The 19,826-nt window shown below is 47.4% G+C and overlaps 1 protein-coding gene across 1 annotated transcript in view; it reads left to right on the plus strand.

The window, feature by feature from the left end:
- Positions 1–19,826, plus strand: part of TTLL1 (tubulin tyrosine ligase like 1) — a 131,219-nt gene that overhangs the window by 45,316 nt on the left and 66,077 nt on the right. Inside the window, 1 exon segment of the mRNA XM_030215397.1 lies at positions 18,670–18,878. Coding sequence (XP_030071257.1) covers positions 18,670–18,878 — 209 coding nt within the window.

Here is a 19,826-nt window from a genome sequence, read left to right on the forward strand (position 1 = left end):
ACTGAAAATCATTGGCTGTCCCCAGTCAGCGGCTTTTAAATATTGGGCCATCAGTTTTGAATCAGGCTTTTGTATACAACTTGTAATGTTAAAATGTTATTCTCCAAGGACAAGCAAGCCCAATGTATTCTCAATGTGAGTGATGTTATCTGATGGAGCCCGGTGCGTTTGCTGCCTAGCACGCATAGCTTTAACAAAGTTCTGGCAGCATCCCACCACGCATGCTCAGGTACTTCAGTCTCTTCTGTGGAGCTGGGAGGATGTGTTTTTGTGGTCTCCCTTCAGCGTGTTATTTCCCTTGTTCTACTTCCCTAATTATTTTCTTAGGGCCCTATTTACTAAGCTGCACTGTAGGCGCGCTAACTTTTTAGCGCACACTAAAATTAGTGTGTGCGAATGCTAGTAATGCTAGAGACACCCATAGGAATTTATGATTGTCTCTAGCATTAGTGCATGCTAATTTTTAGCACACACTAAAAAGTTAGCGCACCTACAGCACAGCTTAGTAAACAGAGCCCTTAGTTTTTTTTGGCTTTTCAAGTTTTCTTCATTTTATTTTGCTGTTCTTTAGGCCCGCATAGGTGAGCACCAGCCTGAATTTCAGTCTCATGCCCTTTTTTCTGACCTTCTAAACTGAGGAATTTAATTTGACAGCTATTCTTTTCTTGATATCTAAGAAGACCCCCAGTGGCTTCAAAAGGTGCACCCAGTGTAATCGGTTGTTTTCCACCATGGACCCGCCAATTGATACATCGGGTGCCTTAGGCCTGACCACAAGCTTGATATTTGTTCTCTCTGTTTACAAACACATCTAAGGACATAGAGGCGTGTCAGGTCCAACAGAAAAACCTTTTTGGTTTCTCAAAGGCCAGTCCATCAACATTGGCACCGGCAGCAATGACCTTGATGACTGCCCAGACTATCTCTGGGAGTGCACTGGTGTTGAGGAGGTCTCCACGTCCCTTGACATTGGGTACAGATAGCAGACCCCGGGACTGGTCAGCATCGGACCCGACACTGAAGACGGGTACGGGTTCGACGTTTTCCTCTTCGGCACCGAGGGATCCCAATGCTGTGAGTCAAGGGAAGCCTAAGAAGCATCAGCATTAGTCTTCATCAGCTTGGAGAAGAGACGGCTGAGGGGAGACATGATAGAGGTATATAAAATAATGAGTGGAGTGGAACAAGTGGATGTGAAGCGTCTGTTCACGCTTTCCAAAAATACTAGGACTAGGGGGCATGCGATTCCAGAGTTTAATTACGTGTTGGGTGAAGAAACATTTTCTCTGATTTATTTTAAATGTACAGTGTAGTACATTTAAAATAAATCAGAGAAAATGTTTCTTCACCCAACACGTAATTAAACTCTGGAATTTGTTGCCGGAGAACGTGGTGAAGGCCGTTAGCTTGGCAGAGTTTAAAAAGGGGTTAGACGGTTTCCTAAAGGACAAGTCCATAAACCACTACTAAATGGACTTGGGAAAAATCCACAATTCTGGGAATAACATGTATAGAATATTTGTACGTTTGGGAAGCTTGCCAGGTGCCCTTGGCCTGGATTGGCTGCTGTCGTGGACAGGATGCTGGGCTCGATGGACCCTTGGTCTTTTCCCAGTGTGGCATTACTTATGTAGTGTGGCAGGGTTGGGCTGTACCTCAGTGCCCTCTGGGGCATGGACATGGTACCACTGCGCTGAGGCAAGCCCAGACTCACTCGGATCATCCTGAGTCTGATCTAGACCATTCGCGGTAGTCAGATGAGGATCCATATTACTTCTCGGAGGAGGAGTCTTATGGTATCCTGTCTGACCCCTCCACACCACCAGAGAGGCGTAAATCTCTCTCATTCTCTGTTTTTTTGAAGGATATGACTTTGGCCATCCCATTTAAGTTTGAAACCGAGGAGGAACCCAGGGCTTAGATGTTATCAGTCTTGAACTATGAATGTCCTCCCAGGGAGTAACGATTCCGTTACACCCTATCTTGAAAGATGCACTGATGAAGAACTGGGAATCTTCCCTCTCAGTGCATGTTGTACCAAAGATGGTAGATATGCAGTGTCATTGTCACACCGCTACAGGTGATCCGGAGTAGTGAGCCCTTGGGCTGCTGCCAGAGACCGGCAACAGCAGGAAGACCACCCAACAGGGAAGCGCGGACGAACACCAACAGGCTAGGCTGGAACAAAAAGCTGGAACAGACTTGGCTTGGCTGGACTGGAACCAAATGCTGGAACGGACTTGGCTTGACTGGACTGGAACCAAATGCTGGAACAGACTTGGTTTGGCTGAACTAGAACCAAATGCTGGAATGGACTTGGCTTGGATTCTCGAACTAGGCAGACCCAAGCAGGGTAGGGCAGAAGCTAGGACAACCAGGGTGATACAAACAGGAAGGGAGCACGAGCTGAGAACAGACAGAACAAAGACACACTGGAGAGAAATGAAACTAAAGACACACAGGGCAGCTACAAGAAAGCTAAGACTGAAGACAAACAAGGCAGATACAAACAGTAAGTAACTGAAGCTTAAAGTCACACAGAGCAGCTAGATACAAACAGTAAGGAACTGAAGCTTAAAAGACACACAGAACAAGAACTAGCAAAGCTAGAACTGCAACAAGCGCTTACAGACGAAACCACATCTGAAGACCTCTGTTGCAAAGGCAAAGCCTGAAAGTTCCCAGGTGCTTAATAAAGGCAATTACAGATGATGTCACAGGTGAGGCTTGGCAGCAGAACCACCGGGGCAAGTCTGGAAAGCTGGAACATCAGGACCGGAATAGAACCTGGAGGACATCTGAGAAAGAGGAAAAAACAATCCACAGCAACCACAGAACCTGGTCACCCGAGGGCAAGGTGAGTGTAGGCATGGAATATAGTCATATCCAAAAGGCCCCCAGATTTGAGAGGGTGCAACTGCCTCACCATTCTGTGGTGGTGAGATCCACTCTTAAGTAGGTCAGAAGCTCCAAGACTCATGCCTTGGTGTCCCCAGTTAGGGAAGCTCGGACTCTGAATTCATTTGGGAGAAAACTTTATCAGGCCTCAATGCTTATTGCCCACATCCAGACCTACCAGCTCTATATGAGCATCTACTTGAAGTCCCTGGTTACAATCAAAGCAGTTTACATACTATATACAGGTAGTTTCTTTGTACCTGGGGCAATGGAGTGACTTGCCTAGAATCACAAGGAGCTGCAATGGAAATCAAACCCAGTCCCCAAGGACCAAAGTCTGCTGCACTAACCACTAGGCTACTCCTCCACTCAGGAGTGCAAGCATCCATAGAAAGAACTGTTTGGGTGTTAGTGCTACTAGGGTTCATTATAAATTACCTCAAGTCCCACCTGCAACCTGTATAGAAATTGGAATTCATAAGAGCTCTGCTCGATACAGTGCAAGCTTGTGCTTTCCTACTACAAGCGAGAGTGGATGTCTTGGTGGCGCTCACCTTGCTATTCTGCAACAGTGAGCAGGTCACAGCTCAGCAGATGTTGAGATTTCTAGGCCACTTGATCTCCACAGTGCACATCACTCCCATGGCTTGCCTCTATTTGAGAGGGGCCCAATGGACTATGGCTTCCAAGTGGTCTCCAGCTTCCCAGTGGTCTCCAGCTACAGGGAACCTAGCGGATGTTATCTGAGTCCCTCTACAGCTAGTTCACTCCCTACTCTGATGGACAATTTAGCCGAATTTGACCACTGAACTCCCATTCCAAATTCTGCCTCCTAAAAAGATGTTGACAATGGATGCATTCATCCTTGGATGGGGAGCTCATGTAGATGGGCTGCACACCCAATAGGCATGGTAGGCTCAGGAAACAGCTCTTCACATCAACCTCCTGGAGCTAAGGGCCATTCGGAACGCTCTAAAGGCTTCTAGAGATCAGCTGCTGAACCAAATTGTTCTCACTCAAACCGACAACCACGTTGCAATGTACCATGTGAGCAAGCAGGGAGAGTTATGGCCCATCCTTCATGGGGTGGTTCTGCAGGCCACAAAGCTGGCTGGCAAGGAGAACAGTCTGGCGGACAGACTGAGCAGGGTAATGCAACCACATGAGTGGTCTCTCAACATGGGCATAGCCTGCAAGATTTTCCGAGAGTGAAGCACCCCCTCAATCATAGGAGCCAACTTTTGAAAATTATTGGGGGTGCTGAATTTTTTTTAAGGTGGTACATTCCCTCCGCCCTCCCCCTCCAGTGCCAGGCCCCCCTCCCCCCTCCCTCTGAGTTCCAGGGCGTCCCCTCCTCCCTCCAAATTTTAAAGTCATCTTACCTCGTTGTCGGGGGGGGGGAGGGTTACGGAGGCAGTCAGCAACAGTGATGAAAAGTGTGCATCACTGTCTGCGTGCAGGCAGGCTTCGGCTTCAGTGAGGGAGGGAGGACTGGACGCCCGTCTCGGAGGGAGGGACAGAGGGAGGGACGGTCGGTCACCTTTGCCTGACTCTGCCGAACTTCCGGTGGGTGAATTGTTGGGGGTGCTCAAGCACCCACAGCACCCATGGAGTCGGCGCCAATGCCCTCAATTAATCTTTTTGCCATTTATCACAACAACAAGGTCCCTCAGGTTTGTTCTAGGCTAAGATCACATGTCCGAATAGCATCAGATACCTTCCTCCTCCTTTGGGGGAAGGTTCATCTGTATGTGTATCCTCCCATATCTCTCTCAAAGAGAAGACTTTTTTATGAAACTCGAGCAAGATCAAGGAATGATGGTCCTAATTGCAGCATTCTGGCCGAGACAGATCTGGTTCCCTCTTCTTCTGGAGTTGACCGCTGAAGAACTGTAGAGATTGGAATGTTTTCCGACCCTCATCATACAGAATGAGGAGTCTCTTCTGCACCCCAGCCTCCAGTCTCTGGCTCTCATGGCCTGGATGTTGAGAGCATAGAATTTGACTCCTTAAATCTGCCTGAGGGTATCTCCAGAATCTTGCCTGCTTCCAGGAAAGATTCTACAAAGAGATGTTATTCTTTCAAATGGAGGAGGTTTGCTGTCTGGTGTGAGGGCAAAGCCCTAGGTCCTCTTACTCACCCTACACAAAAACTGCTTGAATACCTTCTGCACCTCTCTGAGTCTGGTTTGAAAAACCAACTCTGTAAAGGTACACCTCAGTGCAATCAGTGCTTACCATCTACACGTGGAAGTAAGTCCGTCTCTGTACAGCCTCTAGTTGTTCAATTCATGAGAGGTTTGTTGTTGACAAAGCTCCCAATCAGATCACCTACTGTGTCATGGGATCTCAACGTCATTTTCACACAGCTGATGAAATCTCCTTTTGAGCCACTGGATTCCTGTCATCTGAAGTATGTGACCTGAAAGATTGTATTTTTGGTGGCGGTCACTTTAGCTTGCAGAGTCAGTGAGCTTCAGACCCTAGTAGCTGATCCACCTAACACTAATATAAACCCCCCTGCTGGTGGAGCAATGGTATTACAGTTTTAAAAAATGGTTGTTAACAAGTCGAGGCCAGTGGTAATGGGTTTCCCAGTAAACTCAAAACCATGCAGGGAACATAACATTAAAAATGTATTTGTTATCACACTAATAATTAAAAGTTAAGAAAATATAATTGTAATTCAGTCAAATATACTCATTTTCTCTACCAGAGAAGAATAATTTGATTTGTAAAAGTCTTATACATCTTTCCAAAGAGACTTTGATGTCAAAAGAATCATGAACCTGTGTTGGAATAAAAGATAGTCCTCTCGAGAGAACTTCATATTCTTTTAATGAAAATTGGTAAGAGGAAAGATTCACTACTACTGATTCATCTATTCTTGTGATTGAGTGCAGGGTCTCTGTTGGGGGAGGCCGAGGCTGGCCATCCTGGTTCCTCTCTCCCCGAGCTGTTCTCCACATTCACCTTGACCCTCTGCTTCTCTCTCAGATGCGACAACTTCTTCCTCTGTCTAAAAAAGATTTATCCGTCCTATCTGAACCTGAAGTGCAAAGTCCAAGAGATGCTCAGAATAGCTGGCAGCACCAACATCCTGGTGACAGTAACTTTGGTCTTCCTCTCATACTCCACAGCTTGAAAATTTGAAATCTCTCTGAAACATCTCCCACAACTATATGTAACACCTTTTTCTCCGAGGACAAGCAGGCTGGATATCATCACACATGGGTTGTCATCCGCAACCGGAACTAATCAAAAAACTTTAGAAAGTTCTTGAGCGGCGCGGCGTGCACGAGGACAACACACCGCACATGCACGAGTGACTTCCCGCCGGCGAAGCCCACACGCTTCCCTCAGTTCTTCTTTTTCCACAATAGAAGAGAATTGTGCTTGTCGCTTCTCCCTTGTGTTTTTTGGCTCAGGAGAACCGCTAATTTAGTGTTTATCGCACCCTTTTTTCTTTGTATTTAGTTTCTTAGATAAAATTTAAAAAAAAAAAAGTTTCTTTCCATTATTTCTTTTAGTTTTTCTCATTTTTTGAAGTTTCCTATACTTTTTCGTTGCGGCCGCCCTTAGGCTGCTCAGCTGCATCTTTTTTCCCTTGTTTTGTGCCCTTTTTATTGGCACAATCGAGCCGTTTGATTTTGTGGACGTTATTTTCCCGCCCATGTTATCGAAGACTCCTAGCGGCTTCAAATGCTGTACTCGCTGCAACCGGACCATCTCGAGTACCAACCCCCACGCGTGGTGCCTCCAGTGTCTTGGGCCCAATCATCTTCCAGCTGCCTGTAAGCTGTGTAAGTTAATGAAAAAAAGGACCCAGGTGGCTCGAGAGGCTCAGCGTAAGAGACTTTTTGCCGATCGGTCTGGTCCTTCGATGTCGGCATCGACATCGGTACCGAGATCGGCGGCATTGGCGTCGACGTCGAGGGAAGCAGCGACGTGAGTCCAGGTAATGGCTGCCGAGAGACCATTGCGAGCTGGGAGCAGCGAGGCATCAAGCGGGTCTCCACCCGTCTCGAGGCCTAGTACTATGTAGGCCCCCCCGGGACCGACCTGAGTCGGACCTGGCCCCAAGGAGGCGTGAGGATTCCACGTCATGACGGGCGTCGGGTGAAGGCTAAGAAGCATCGCCATTGATCTCCTTCCAGACACGGTACCGAGAGCTCCGGGGAGCCGAGGGAGTCGGCACCCGAGAAGCGTCAGCGCTGGGAGGACCGCTCACTCTCCATGCAGGAGGTGCCGATGGGTTGGTCGTCTGGCAGCCTCGAGCCTCCTCAGATTCTGGCACCGACTCCTGCACCGGCCCCATAGCCTTTTTCGATGGCAGCTCTCGATGACCGTCTCCGGGCCATTCTTCCAGAACTTCTGGAAGGACTGCTCCATCAATCTGCTTCGGTACCGGAGGTGCTTGCGCCTCCCATTCCTACTGCTGAGACGGCGTCTGGCCCATCCCCTGTGAGGAGGTCCCCACCCTCTACTGCTTGCGGTACCGGAGCTGGTTGCCACCCGGGTCGACTCTCCCTCAACGTCGGTGGAGGAAGCTTCGCCGGAGTCCAGGCAGGGGTCGACTTCTCGACATCCCCCACGAGGACGTCGATCCTCGAAGTCGAGACAGGCTCGGATTCAGGCTGCTCTTTGAGAGCTTCTGTCCGATACCGAAGAGGAGCGTTCATGGGGAGAAGAGGAAGACCCCAGGTATTTTTCGGAGGAAGACTCCTGTGGGCTTCCTTCTGATCCTACTCCACCTATTGAAGTCAGACAGTCTCCACCTGAGAGTCTTACTTTTTCATCTTTTGTGCGGGAAATGTCTAAGTACATAAGTACATAAGTAGTGCCATACTGGGAAAGACCAAAGGTCCATCTAGCCCAGCATCCTGTCACCGACAGTGGCCAATCCAGGTCAAGGGCACCTGGCACGCTCCCCAAACGTAAAAACATTCCAGACAAGTTATACCTAAAAATGAGGAATTTTTCCAGTCCATTTAATAGCGGTCTATGGACTTGTCCTTTAGGAATCTATCTAACCCCTTTTTAAACTCCGTCAAGCTAACCGCCCGTACCACGTTCTCCGGCAATGAATTCCAGAGTCTAATTACACGTTGGGTGAAGAAGAATTTTCTCCGATTCGTTTTAAATTTACCACACTGTAGCTTCAACTCATGCCCTCTAGTCCTAGTATTTTTGGATAGCGTGAACAGTCGCTTCACATCCACCCGATCCATTCCACTCATTATTTTATACACTTCTATCATATCTCCCCTCAGCCGTCTCTTCTCCAAGCTGAAAAGCCCTAGCCTTCTCAGCCTCTCTTCATAGGAAAGTCGTCCCATCCCCACTATCATTTTCGTCGCCCTTCGCTGTACCTTTTCCAATTCTACTATATCTTTTTTGAGATACGGAGACCAGTACTGAACACAATACTCCAGGTGCGGTCGCACCATGGAGCGATACAACGGCATTATAACATCCGCACACCTGGACTCCATACCCTTCTTAATAACACCCAACATTCCATTCGCTTTCCTAGCCGCAGCAGCACACTGAGCAGAAGGTTTCAGCGTATCATCGACGACGACACCCAGATCCCTTTCTTGATCCGTAACTCCTAACGCGGAACCTTGCAAGACGTAGCTATAATTCGGGTTCCTCTTACCCACATGCATCACTTTGCACTTGTCAACATTGAACTTCATCTGCCACTTGCACGCCCATTCTCCCAGTCTCGCAAGGTCCTCCTGTAATCGTTCACATTCCTCCTGCGACTTGACGACCCTGAATAATTTTGTGTCATCGGCGAATTTAATTACCTCACTAGTTATTCCCATCTCTAGGTCATTTATAAATACATTAAAAAGCAACGGACCCAGCACAGACCCCTGCGGGACCCCACTAACTACCCTCCTCCACTGAGAATACTGGCCACGCAATCCTACTCTCTGCTTCCTATCTTTCAACCAGTTCTTAATCCATAATAATACCCTACCTCCGATTCCATGACTCTGCAATTTCTTCAGGAGTCTTTCGTGCGGCACTTTGTCAAACGCCTTCTGAAAATCCAGATATACAATATCAACCGGCTCCCCATTGTCCACATGTTTGCTTACCCCCTCAAAAAAATGCATTAGATTGGTGAGGCAAGACTTCCCTTCACTAAATCCGTGCTGACTTTGTCTCATCAGTCCATGTTTTTGTATATGCTCTGCAATTTTATTCTTAATAATAGCCTCCACCATCTTGCCCGGCACCGACGTCAGACTCACCGGTCTATAATTTCCCGGATCTCCTCTGGAACCTTTCTTAAAAATCGGAGTAACATTGGCTACCCTCCAGTCTTCCGGTATTACACTCGATTTTAGGGACAGATTGCATATTTCTAACAGTAGCTCCGCAAGTTCATTTTTTAGTTCTATTAATACTCTGGGATGAATACCATCAGGTCCCGGTGATTTACTACTCTTCAGCTTGCTGAACTGACCCATTACATCCTCCAAGGTTACAGAGAATTTGTAAGGACATTCCATTTCCCATGGAGGCTGTGGATAAGCTCAGGGCTGAGATGCTCGAGATCCTGGATTATCCTTCTCCACCTGCAGAGGTTGCAACGGCCCCCCTGCACAATACACTCAGGGAAACGATGTTGCGGAATTGGTCTTACCCTTTCTCTAATTCAGTTGTCAACAAGAAGTCCGAGTCCCAGTACAGAGTCCATGGTGAAGGTCCAACTGCCTCATGATTCTATGGTGGTGGACTCTGCTTTCAGAAGAGCCAAGAGTACTAGAGACTATGCCTCGGCGCCCCCGGGCAGAGAGTCTAGGCCCTTGGATTCTTTTGGGAGGCGTACGTATCAGGCTGGAATGCTAGCCGCCAAGATCCAAACATATCAGCTGTACACGAGCATTCACGGAACTCGGTGAGGCAACTGTCCAGTTTAGTTGAAACTTTCCCTCCGGAGCTTGCTGAACCTTTTCACCAGGTGGTCAGGCAGCAGAAGGCGTGTCGCAAATTCCTGGCCAGGGGGGCTTATGACACTTTTGATGCCGCATCCCGAGTAGCTGCTCAGGGTATCGTGATGTGCAGACTCTCATGGCTGCGTGTCTCGGACCTGGATCAGAAGACCCAGCAGCGAATGGCGGATGTTCCTTGCTGGGAGGATAATCTTTTTGGAGAGAATGTTGAGGATATGGTCGATACCCTCAAGAAGCATCATGATGCAATGGATTCTCTCTCCCACTGGACGCCTTCTGCTACTACCTCCTCCACTAGGAGGTTTTTTGGAGGGAGAAGGAGTGCTCCCTATTCCGATAATAGGCGTAGGTACACTCCTACCTCTCAACAGCCTGTTCAAGCTCGCTCCCAGCAGGCTCCCTCTCATCAGCGGCGTGCGCCTAAGGCCCCCTCCGGCTCCCCAGTAAAAGCAAGGGACTGGCTTTTGACTGGCTGCAGAGCAGCATAGCCGTGGTAAAAGTATCCATGCCGGCCAATCTACCTGGTGGGGGGAGGTTGATATTATTTCACCAAAGGTGGTCTCTTATAACCTCCGACAGGTGGGTTCTTCAAATAGTCCGGTTAGGATACGCTCTCAATCTGGTATCCAAACCTCCAAATTGCCCACCGGGAGCTCAATCCTTCAGCTCCCAGCACAAGCAGGTACTTGCAGAGGAACTCTCTGCCCTTCTCAGCGCCAGGGCAAGAAGGGCTGAGATTCTATTCCAGGTACTTCCTTGTGCAAAAGAAAACAGGGGGGATGCATCCCATCCTAGACCTAAGGGGCCCGAACAAATTCCTGGTTCGAGAAAAGTTCAGGATGCTTTCCCTGGGCACCCTTCTTCCCATGATTCAGGAAAATGATTGGCTATCTTAAAGGACGCCTATACTCACATCTCGGTGCTCCCAAGTCACAGGAAGTACCTCCGATTTTGACTGGGAACTCAGCATTTTCAGTACTGTGTACTACCCTTTGGTCTAGCATCTGCACCCAGGGTCTTTACAAAGTGCTTGGCAGTTGTCGCAGCATCGCTACGCAGACTGGGAGTGCATGTGTTCCCTTATCTTGACGATTGGCAGATGAAGAACAAGTCGGAAGCAGGAGCTACGATCCATGCAGATTACTATTCAACTGCTCGAGCTGCTGGGGTTTGTCATAAATTATCCCAAGTCCCACCTGATTCCAGCACAGAAGTTGGAATTCATAGGAGCTCTGTTGAACACATGGACGTCTCAAGCTTATCTCCCCCAGGCAAGGGCAATCTTCTGGCCTTAGTGTCCTCAGCTCGAACATCTCAACAGATCACAGCTCGGCAGATGTTGAGGCTTCTGGCTCCACAGTTCATGTGACTCCCATTGCATGTCTACATATGAGATCAGCTCAATGGACCCTAGCTTCCCAGTGGTGTCAGGCTACAGGGGATCTAGAGGATGTCATTCATCTTTCCACCGATTTTTGCAATTCCTTACAGTGGTGGACCATTCGCTCCAATCTGACCTTGGGACGTCCATTCCAAATTCCTCAGCCACACAAAGTGCTGACGACGGATGCATCCCTCTTGGGGTGGGGAGCTCATGTAGATGGGCTTCGCACTCAAGGAGTGTGATCTTTTCAGGAGACAGGTCTTCAGATCAACCTCCTGGAATTACGAGCGATCTGGAATGCTCTAAAGGCTTTCAGAGACCGGCTGTCCAATCATATTATCCTAATTCAGACAGACAATCAGGCTGCGATGCATTACACCAACAAGCAGGGAGGCACTGGATCTCGCCCTCTGTGTCAGAAAGCCGTCAGGATGTGGCTTTGGGTGCATCAGCACGGCATGCCTCTCCAAGCCACGTATCTGGCAGGCGTAAACAGTCTGGCCGACAGGTTGAGCAGGATAATGCAACCTAACGAGTGGTCACTGAACATGGACGCTGTCCGCAAGATCTTCTGAGCGTGGGGCACCCCCTCGGTAGATCTTTTTGCCACTCAGACCAATCACAAGGTCCCTCAGTTCTGTTCCAGGCTTCAGGCCCACGACAGACTAGCGTCAGATGCCTTTCTTCTCCATTGGGGGACAGGTATTCTGTATGCGTATCCTCCCATACCTCTAGTAGGGAAAACTCTGCTGAAACTCAGGCAAGACCGCGGAACCGTGATTCTGATAGCACCTTTCTGGCCCCGTCAGATCTGGTTTCCTCTTCTTCTGGACTTGTCCTCCGAAGAACCGTGGAGATTGGACTGTTTTCCGACCCTCATCACTCAGAACGAAGGGTCGCTTCAACATCCCAACCTCCAGTCTCTGGCTCTCAAGGCCTGGATGTTGAGAACTTAGAAGTTGCCTCTTTAGGTCTGTCAGAGGGTGTCTCATGAGTCTTGCTTGCTTCCAGGAAAGGTTCCATGAAAAAGTGTTATTCTTTTAAATGGAGGAGGTTTGCCGTCTGGTGTGACAGCAAGGCCTTAGATACTTTTTCTTGTCCTACATGGGCCCTGCTTGAATACCTTCTACACTTGTCAGAGTCTGGTGTAAAGACCAACTCAGTAAGGGTTCATCTTACTGCAATTAGTGCTTACCATCAACGTGTAGAAGGTCAGCCTATATCTGGACAGCCTTTAGTTGTTCGCTTCATGAGAGGTTTGCTTTTGTCAAAGCCTCCTGTCAAACCTCCACCAGTGTTATGGGATCTCAACGTCGTTCTCACCCAGCTGATGAAAGCTTCTTTTGAGCCACTGAATTCCTGCCATCTGAAGTACTTGACCTGGAAGGTCATTTTCTTGGTGGCTGTTACTTCAGCTCATAGTGTCAGTGAGCTCAAAGCCCTGGTAGTCCATGTTCCTTAAATTAAATTTCATCATAACAGAGTAGTCCTCCGCACTCATCCTAAGCCCTTGCCGAAGGTGGTGTCAGAGTTCCATCTGAACCATTCAATTGTCTTGCCAACATTTTTCCCGTCCACATACCCGCCCTGGTGAGGACAAGTTGCACACCTTGGACTGTAAGAGAGCATTGGCCTTTTACGTGGAGCGGACGAAGCCCTATCGACAGTCCGCCCAGCTGTTTGTTTCTTTTAATCCCAATAGGATGGGAGTTGCCATCGGAAAACGCACCATTTCTAATTGGCTAGCAGATTGCATTTCCTTCACTTATGCCCAAGCTGGGCTGACTTTAGAGGGCCATGTCACAGCTCATAATGTTAGAGCCATGGCTGCGTCAGTGGCCCACTTGAAGTCAGCCTCCATTGAAGAGATTTGCAAGGCTGCAACGTGGTCATCAGTCCACACATTCACATCTCACTACTGCCTTCAGCAGGATACCCAACGTGACAATCGGTTTGGGCAGTCGGTGTTACAGAATCTGTTCGGGGTTTAGAATCCAACTCCACCCTCCTAGGCCCATTTATGTTCTGTTCCAGGCTGCACTCTCACTTAGTTGTGTTTATTTTCAGGTCAATCTCAGTTATGTCCTCGCCGTTGCGAGGCCCAATTGACCTATGTTCATTGTTTTGAGTGAGCCTGGGTGCTAAGGATACCCTATGCGTGATGATATCCAGCCTGTGAGCCTGGGTGCCAGGGATACCTCATGCGTGATGATATCCAGCCTTCTTGTCCTCGGAGAAAATGAAGATACATACCTGTAGCAGGTATTCTCTGAGGACAGCAGGCTGGATATCATCACACCCCACCCTCCTTCCCTTTGGAGTTGTTCTTCTTCTTCTCGTTTTGCTTGTTATATAACTGAGGGAAGCGCGTAGGCGTCGCCGGCGGGAAGTCACTCGTGCATGCGCAGTGCATTGTCCCTGTGCACGCCGCTCTAGAACTTTCTAAAGTTTTTTGATTAGTTCTGGTCGCGGACGACGACCCATGCGTGATGATATCCCTGCTGTCCTCGTAGAATACCTGCTACAGGTATGTATCTTCATTTTTTGTGTGTGAAATAATATGCTGTACTGTGAGGAGTTGACCGTTTGAATTCTTGAACACAGCCATTTTTCTTGAAAAATTAAAAACAACAAAAAACAAAAAAATTGAGAGCTAAAAATAAGACTGCTCTATAGGGAAGCTGTATTGAATCCAGAGTTTGCCAACACTCCGTTTGTTTTCAATTGATGCAGCTCTTTAGTGTGTGTTTGTTTCATCTGTATATTTAATTTGCCTTTATTTTTCTTCTTGAATATTCTTACTTTGGTCGGTGGTGTGTGATGTGTTTGTTTTAATTAATGAATGCTGACAATCCAAGAAAACAAATCTTGTAACAAAAACAGAGCGGATATTTAAAAAGGTTGAAGGGGGGCAGACTCAGGGGTAATGTTAGGAAGTATTTTTTTCACGGAGAGGATGGTAGATACGTGGAATGCCCTCCTATGGGAGGTGGTGGAGATGAAAACGGTATTGGAATTCAAACATGTGTGGGATAAACACAAAGGAATCCCGTTTGGAAGGAATGGGTCTATGGAATATTAGCGGAGATTGGGTGGCGACGCCAGTATTTGGAGAGTAAAATTGGTGTGGGGTAGATTTCTACGGTCTGTGCCCTGATCGTGACTGAATAGATATGGAGGGGCTGGAGTTTAAATTTTAAGGGGCTTCGACATTAGCTTCAGAACTTAGTACAAGAACAGTACTGGGCAGACTTCTACGGTCTGTGCCCTGAGAAAGGCAAGGAGAAATCAAACTCGGGTATACATCTAAAGTATTACATACCATGTAAAATGAGTTTATCTTGTTGGGCAGACTGGATGGACCGTTCAGGTCTTTATCTGCCATCATTTACTATGTTACTATGTACATTCTTTTTCCAGGATTTTAACATTCTGACATCAAATAACACCACTAAATCAGTTTTCAGAAGAGTTTAACTCTTTTTCAATTAAACATTGACACCCTTCTGAAGGTGTGCACACTTTAAAGAAAGTAGTCACTTACTTTGGTAGTCCAATTCTCTTTGTGAAGGGATAGGATTGGCCGGCTTTGAAGATCTTCAGGTCTTTGGTCTTCTTGACTCTTCTTCCTCTTTTCCTTCCTACTCTGACTTGAACTAAATCAATAAGAAAAACCTTGTCCACCTTTTGTGTGTACCCTTTAATGTATCCTGCTTCAGCATATCTTTATTTGTATTTGTCTATCTTTTCATTTAAAAAGAACAGAATCCCTAAACTAATTATCCCGCCCCTCAGTATTTTTCACTCTATACCCTCTCTCAGCATAAATATCACACAGCTCACACTCAAGACCCAGACACACTATCCTTACTAATTGTTAACTCTGGAACCCTTTACACATAACACACCTGTTTTACTCTGTAATTATACATATCAAGTTCCCAGCTCCACTTCCTATATAATAATTCTCACCTCCAACGTTCTGAGGCTGCCTGGAACCGTGGTCTGCTAGGTGCTGTAGATCAAACTGATGTCATGAATCCCACTGATTGGCTGCGCCTCGGGTGAAGTCACAAAGCAAGCAAACCTATGAGATGCTGCAGGACGTTTAATAGACAGGAGTGGAAGTGAGCAAAGCAAGTCTATGGTAAGCAAGGAAGCCCATTGGTTAATCTCTGTTTCCACTCCCCTACGCAGCCGTCATTGGTATACACTCAAAAACAAGCAAACCTAGGAGCTGCTGCTTCACATTGTCGTTTTTAAATTGTTGTTCCATCTGAAACAAGTCTAAAGCTGTTTCAACTGGATAGACAGTGCCTTAAAACGTGGAGGACAAAAGGAGGGGGGAGACAGACAGACCCTGCAACTGGGAGGGAGGGAGGGTGACTGACCCTGCAACTGGGTGGGTGGGAGGGAGGGAGGGAGGGGGGACCCTGCAACTGGGAAAAAGGGAGGGAGGGAGGGGGAACCCCCTGCAACTGGGAGGGAGGGGGGACCCTGCAACTGGGAGACAGACCGGGGGGGACAACGACCCTGGAATTGGGAGGGAGGGGGGACCCTGGCACATACCCTCATTCTCACACACGCACTCGCACCTAGTCTCACTCTCTGTCTGTCACACACACTCGCACATTCACTCTCACACAAACTCTCTCAAACATACACACTCCCAGGAAAACCTTGCTAGCGCCCGTTTTCTTTAAAACTGAAATGGGCCTTTTTTTACTAGTCATATATAAATCCCTTCTGCAGCACTTAGACTGTCTCAGGCAACCAAATTCCTAGTCTAAACTTCAACTATACTTTTTTCAGATGTTCTCTCACTAATACTGTTTTCTCAGTTTCACTCACTACTCTAAAATTCCTTAAAGTAAGCATTTATCACTGACTCAGTCACCTTCCACTTCACACACTCTTCTTTACAGGTTCCCACCCAACTGCCTCTCCAGAGGTAACAATATCTCCAGCAGCATTGGAATGTTCCCTTTGTATCCAAGCAACCACAAAGCATGTGAGTCACAACTCTCTCTCTCTCTCTCTCTCTCTGCTATTCAGCCATCCAGCCTGGCAGCCCCAAAGGTGAACAGTAAAAAAAGTAACATTGAACCCTTTGGGTTACACTAAGTTTAATCACAACAGAGTAGTTCTTCACATGCACCCTTCCTAAGGTGGTATCTGTTTCTACCTTAACCAGTCAATTGTTCAGCCAACATTTTTCCTAAAACCTCATGCCCATCCTGGTGAAAGTGCACTGGATAACTTGGATTGGATTTAGTGATTTAATATAGCACTCTATACTAACGTGGACTGCAAACGAACCTTAGTCTTCTATTTGGAATGGATGACGCCCATGGACTGTCCACCCAGCTTTTTTTTTTCTTTCTTTTAACCCAAACAGGATGGGAGTAGCCATCAGCAGATTGCATCTCATTCACTTAAGCCCAGGCTGGACTGACTCTTGAGCATAGGAGCCAACTTTTCAGAATGATTGGGAGTGCTGAACACAACCCAATATTCTCCTTCCGCCTGCCGCCACAAAAAAAAGTCTTAGTTTGCATTCATGGATCTGCTGTCCCTCTCCCCCCACCATGCATCATCTCCCCTATCTCTCTCTCTCTCTCTCTCTCTCTCGCTCTGGCCATGCAACATCTCCTCTCTGTTATTTTCCCCCATCCAACATCACCCCTCTGTCTTTCACTCTCTCCCTTCCCCGACCATCTGGGATAACTTCTCTGTCTCTGTCTGCCCCAATCCAACATTGCCCCACTGTCTGTGTTGCCCCCCACCAGACCACCATTGTCTCTTTCTTCCGCCATCCCATCATCACACTCATCCAACATTGCCTCCTCTGTCTCTCTCCCCTCACCATCCAGAGCTGCCGTCTTCCCCCACCATCCAGCATTGCCACCTCTCTCTTTCCCTACCATCCAGCATTGCTCTCTTTCTCCCCCACCATCCAGCATTGCCCCCCCTCTCTGTCTCTCCACCTTCTCTCTCACCTCCCTCACTATTGCATTGCTCTTGTCTTTCTCTTCCTTAACCTCACGATCCATCTGCACCCCTCTGTCTTCACCCATCTCCTATTCCCCACCTCTAGCATCACCCCGTCACTCTCTCTTTTTCTTCCCCACCATGGACCCTCACTCACTCATGGGCACCTCTGCCTGTGAGCTTCTGCACCTCATTGCTCATCTGCTCACTCCTTTGCTTACCGATTTGCTCAAGTCGCTGCCTCCCTGACTGCAAATAAAGAGATACTGCATGCAGAACTCTTGAGCTTTGAATGCTGAGCTGCTGTCGGCTCTGCCGGTCCCGCCCCCTGTGATGTAAGTTCCTGTTTGGGGAGGACCAACCACAGAGGCAGCAGCAGTGCACACAGCTCTATGGCTCCATAAGCGGTTTCTCTTCATTTGCAGTCAGGGAGGTAGCAGGTAAGCACACAAAGGAGCGGGTGATGGCGGGGAGAGGAAGATTGGGTTCCGTTTCCTGCCCTTTTTCTATTGCCTGCAGACATCAGCTCTGGTTGTTTTTTCTTTTGTTTGTTTGTTTTTAGCTTCGGGCCAAGCAGGGACTTGGGGAAGTTCAACTACAATATTGCCGTCCCAAAATATTGTGGGTGCAGCACCCACAGAGGCCTGTGCTCTTGAGGCTCATGTCAAAGCTCATAATATTAGAGCCATGGCTACACCGGTATCACACTTGAGATCAGCCTTCATTGAGGGGATTTGCAAAGCTGTGGCGTGATTTTCAGTCCACACTTTCACATCTTACTACTACCTTGAGGAGGACACCCAATGTGACACCTGGTTTCGTCAGACAGTCCTGCAGAATTTGTTTGGTGTCTAGAATCCAACTCCACCCTCCCTGGCCCAATTTTTTTCTGTTTCAGACTGCACCTTCACATTCAGTTTGTGTATAGATTCAGGTTAATCAAATTCAAGGCCTTGATGTTTCAAGTCCCTTTTGTCCTAGTATTGTTTTCAGTGAGCCTGGTAGCTAGGGATTCCCACATGTGAGAATACATTGGGCCTACTTGTCCTCAGACAAAGCAAAATTACTCACCTGTAGCAAGTGTTCTGAGGACAGCAGACCCAGTATTCTTACATACCCTCCCTCTTCCCCTTGGAGTTGTTTTCTTCAGCTGTTCTATCAGACTGAGGTACCCACGCTTGCCCATCTGGCAGGAAGGCACTTGTGCATGTGCAGTGGGTCACTTCCAGATCTTTCTTAAAGCTATGTGCGCTAGGCAGCGCCTGCACCAGGTTATGTCGGATGATGTCACCCTCATGTGAGAATACTGGGCCTGCTGTCTTCAAAGAACACCTGCTACAGGTAAGTAACTTTGCTTTATCCATTTATGCTACTAACCAAACTACTTATTTTGAAATTCTTTTCTTAAATTTGTTTCTTCAGGATGAGCATACAGACCATTCGAAATATTTTCAGTGTGGAGAATGGTTATCGTCTTTCCGATGATCAAATTGTCAACCATTTCCCAAATCACTATGAACTGACAAGAAAGGACTTGATGGTAAAAAATATAAAGCGATACAGGAAAGAACAAGAAAAAGAAGGAAGTCCTCTAGCAGAGAAGGATGAAAATGGAAAATATGTCTACTTAGGTATACATTTAAATTTTTAACATTTTTGCCTTTGACTAAACTAAAGAAATAAAATTTTGAGAGCTTTAGAGTGTGATTATATTATAACTGGAAATAATAATCTGCAAAAGTGTGACCATCAGACGCATTATAGCTATTTCTTTTTAGAGCCACCAAATCGGGCAGACTGTAGTATTCTACAAAGACAGAATATCAGCACTATCTTCTCTCTCTTTTTATTTTTGGAGCCCATCAAGGACAAGTTTTTGAAGATCGGCAGAATACAAATCTGTTAAATTGAATGTTTCATCAGGTTTCTGTCACCATAGGAGCCAACTTTTCAAAATTATTGGGGGTGCTAAGCCCAGTGGAAATAACCCCTCCCTGGACACATACAAAGAATTTTCTCAATATTGGGGGTGCTTAAGCACCCACAGAGTTGGCTCCTGATCAGACAACTCAGTGAGGAACATAAGGGACTGCAAGCCTAGGTTGTGAGTGTACCTGTATCAGCTGCCTTTCTCTTCATGGTTGATCCCTCCAGTGCTCAGTAGTTGCCAGGACTTAAAGCATGAGCCCATGATGTTCCTCTCCAAGTTAGTGCTACTCACTGGTTGCCAGATAATAGGCTGGAGAAGCACAGAACCAAGTCAGGAACATGGTCAGTCAAGCCAGATCAACACCACAGAATCAGAAATAGTGCAGGCAGAATCATATTCGGGTTTCAGGCACTGTTGGAGTCGGGCAGCCCAGTTTTGGAAATAGAAGCCAAAGAAAGGGCAGCAACAGAAGGCAGATAGAAGTAGTAGCATAAATGGGCCACGTGTGGTGGAGCTGTCTTAAGGCCAGAGCTTATTGGAAAGCAGTTCACAGCAGGCTACAGCACTGGCTGGGCTGTCCAATAGTGTGGACACCTGAGATTTTTCTTTTTTTCTGTAAGGGTGGTAGGCCTCACCTCCAGTCAGCAAG

The sequence above is a fragment of the Microcaecilia unicolor genome, chromosome 9, assembly GCF_901765095.1.
Source record: "Microcaecilia unicolor chromosome 9, aMicUni1.1, whole genome shotgun sequence".
Lineage (NCBI taxonomy): Eukaryota > Metazoa > Chordata > Amphibia > Gymnophiona > Siphonopidae > Microcaecilia > Microcaecilia unicolor.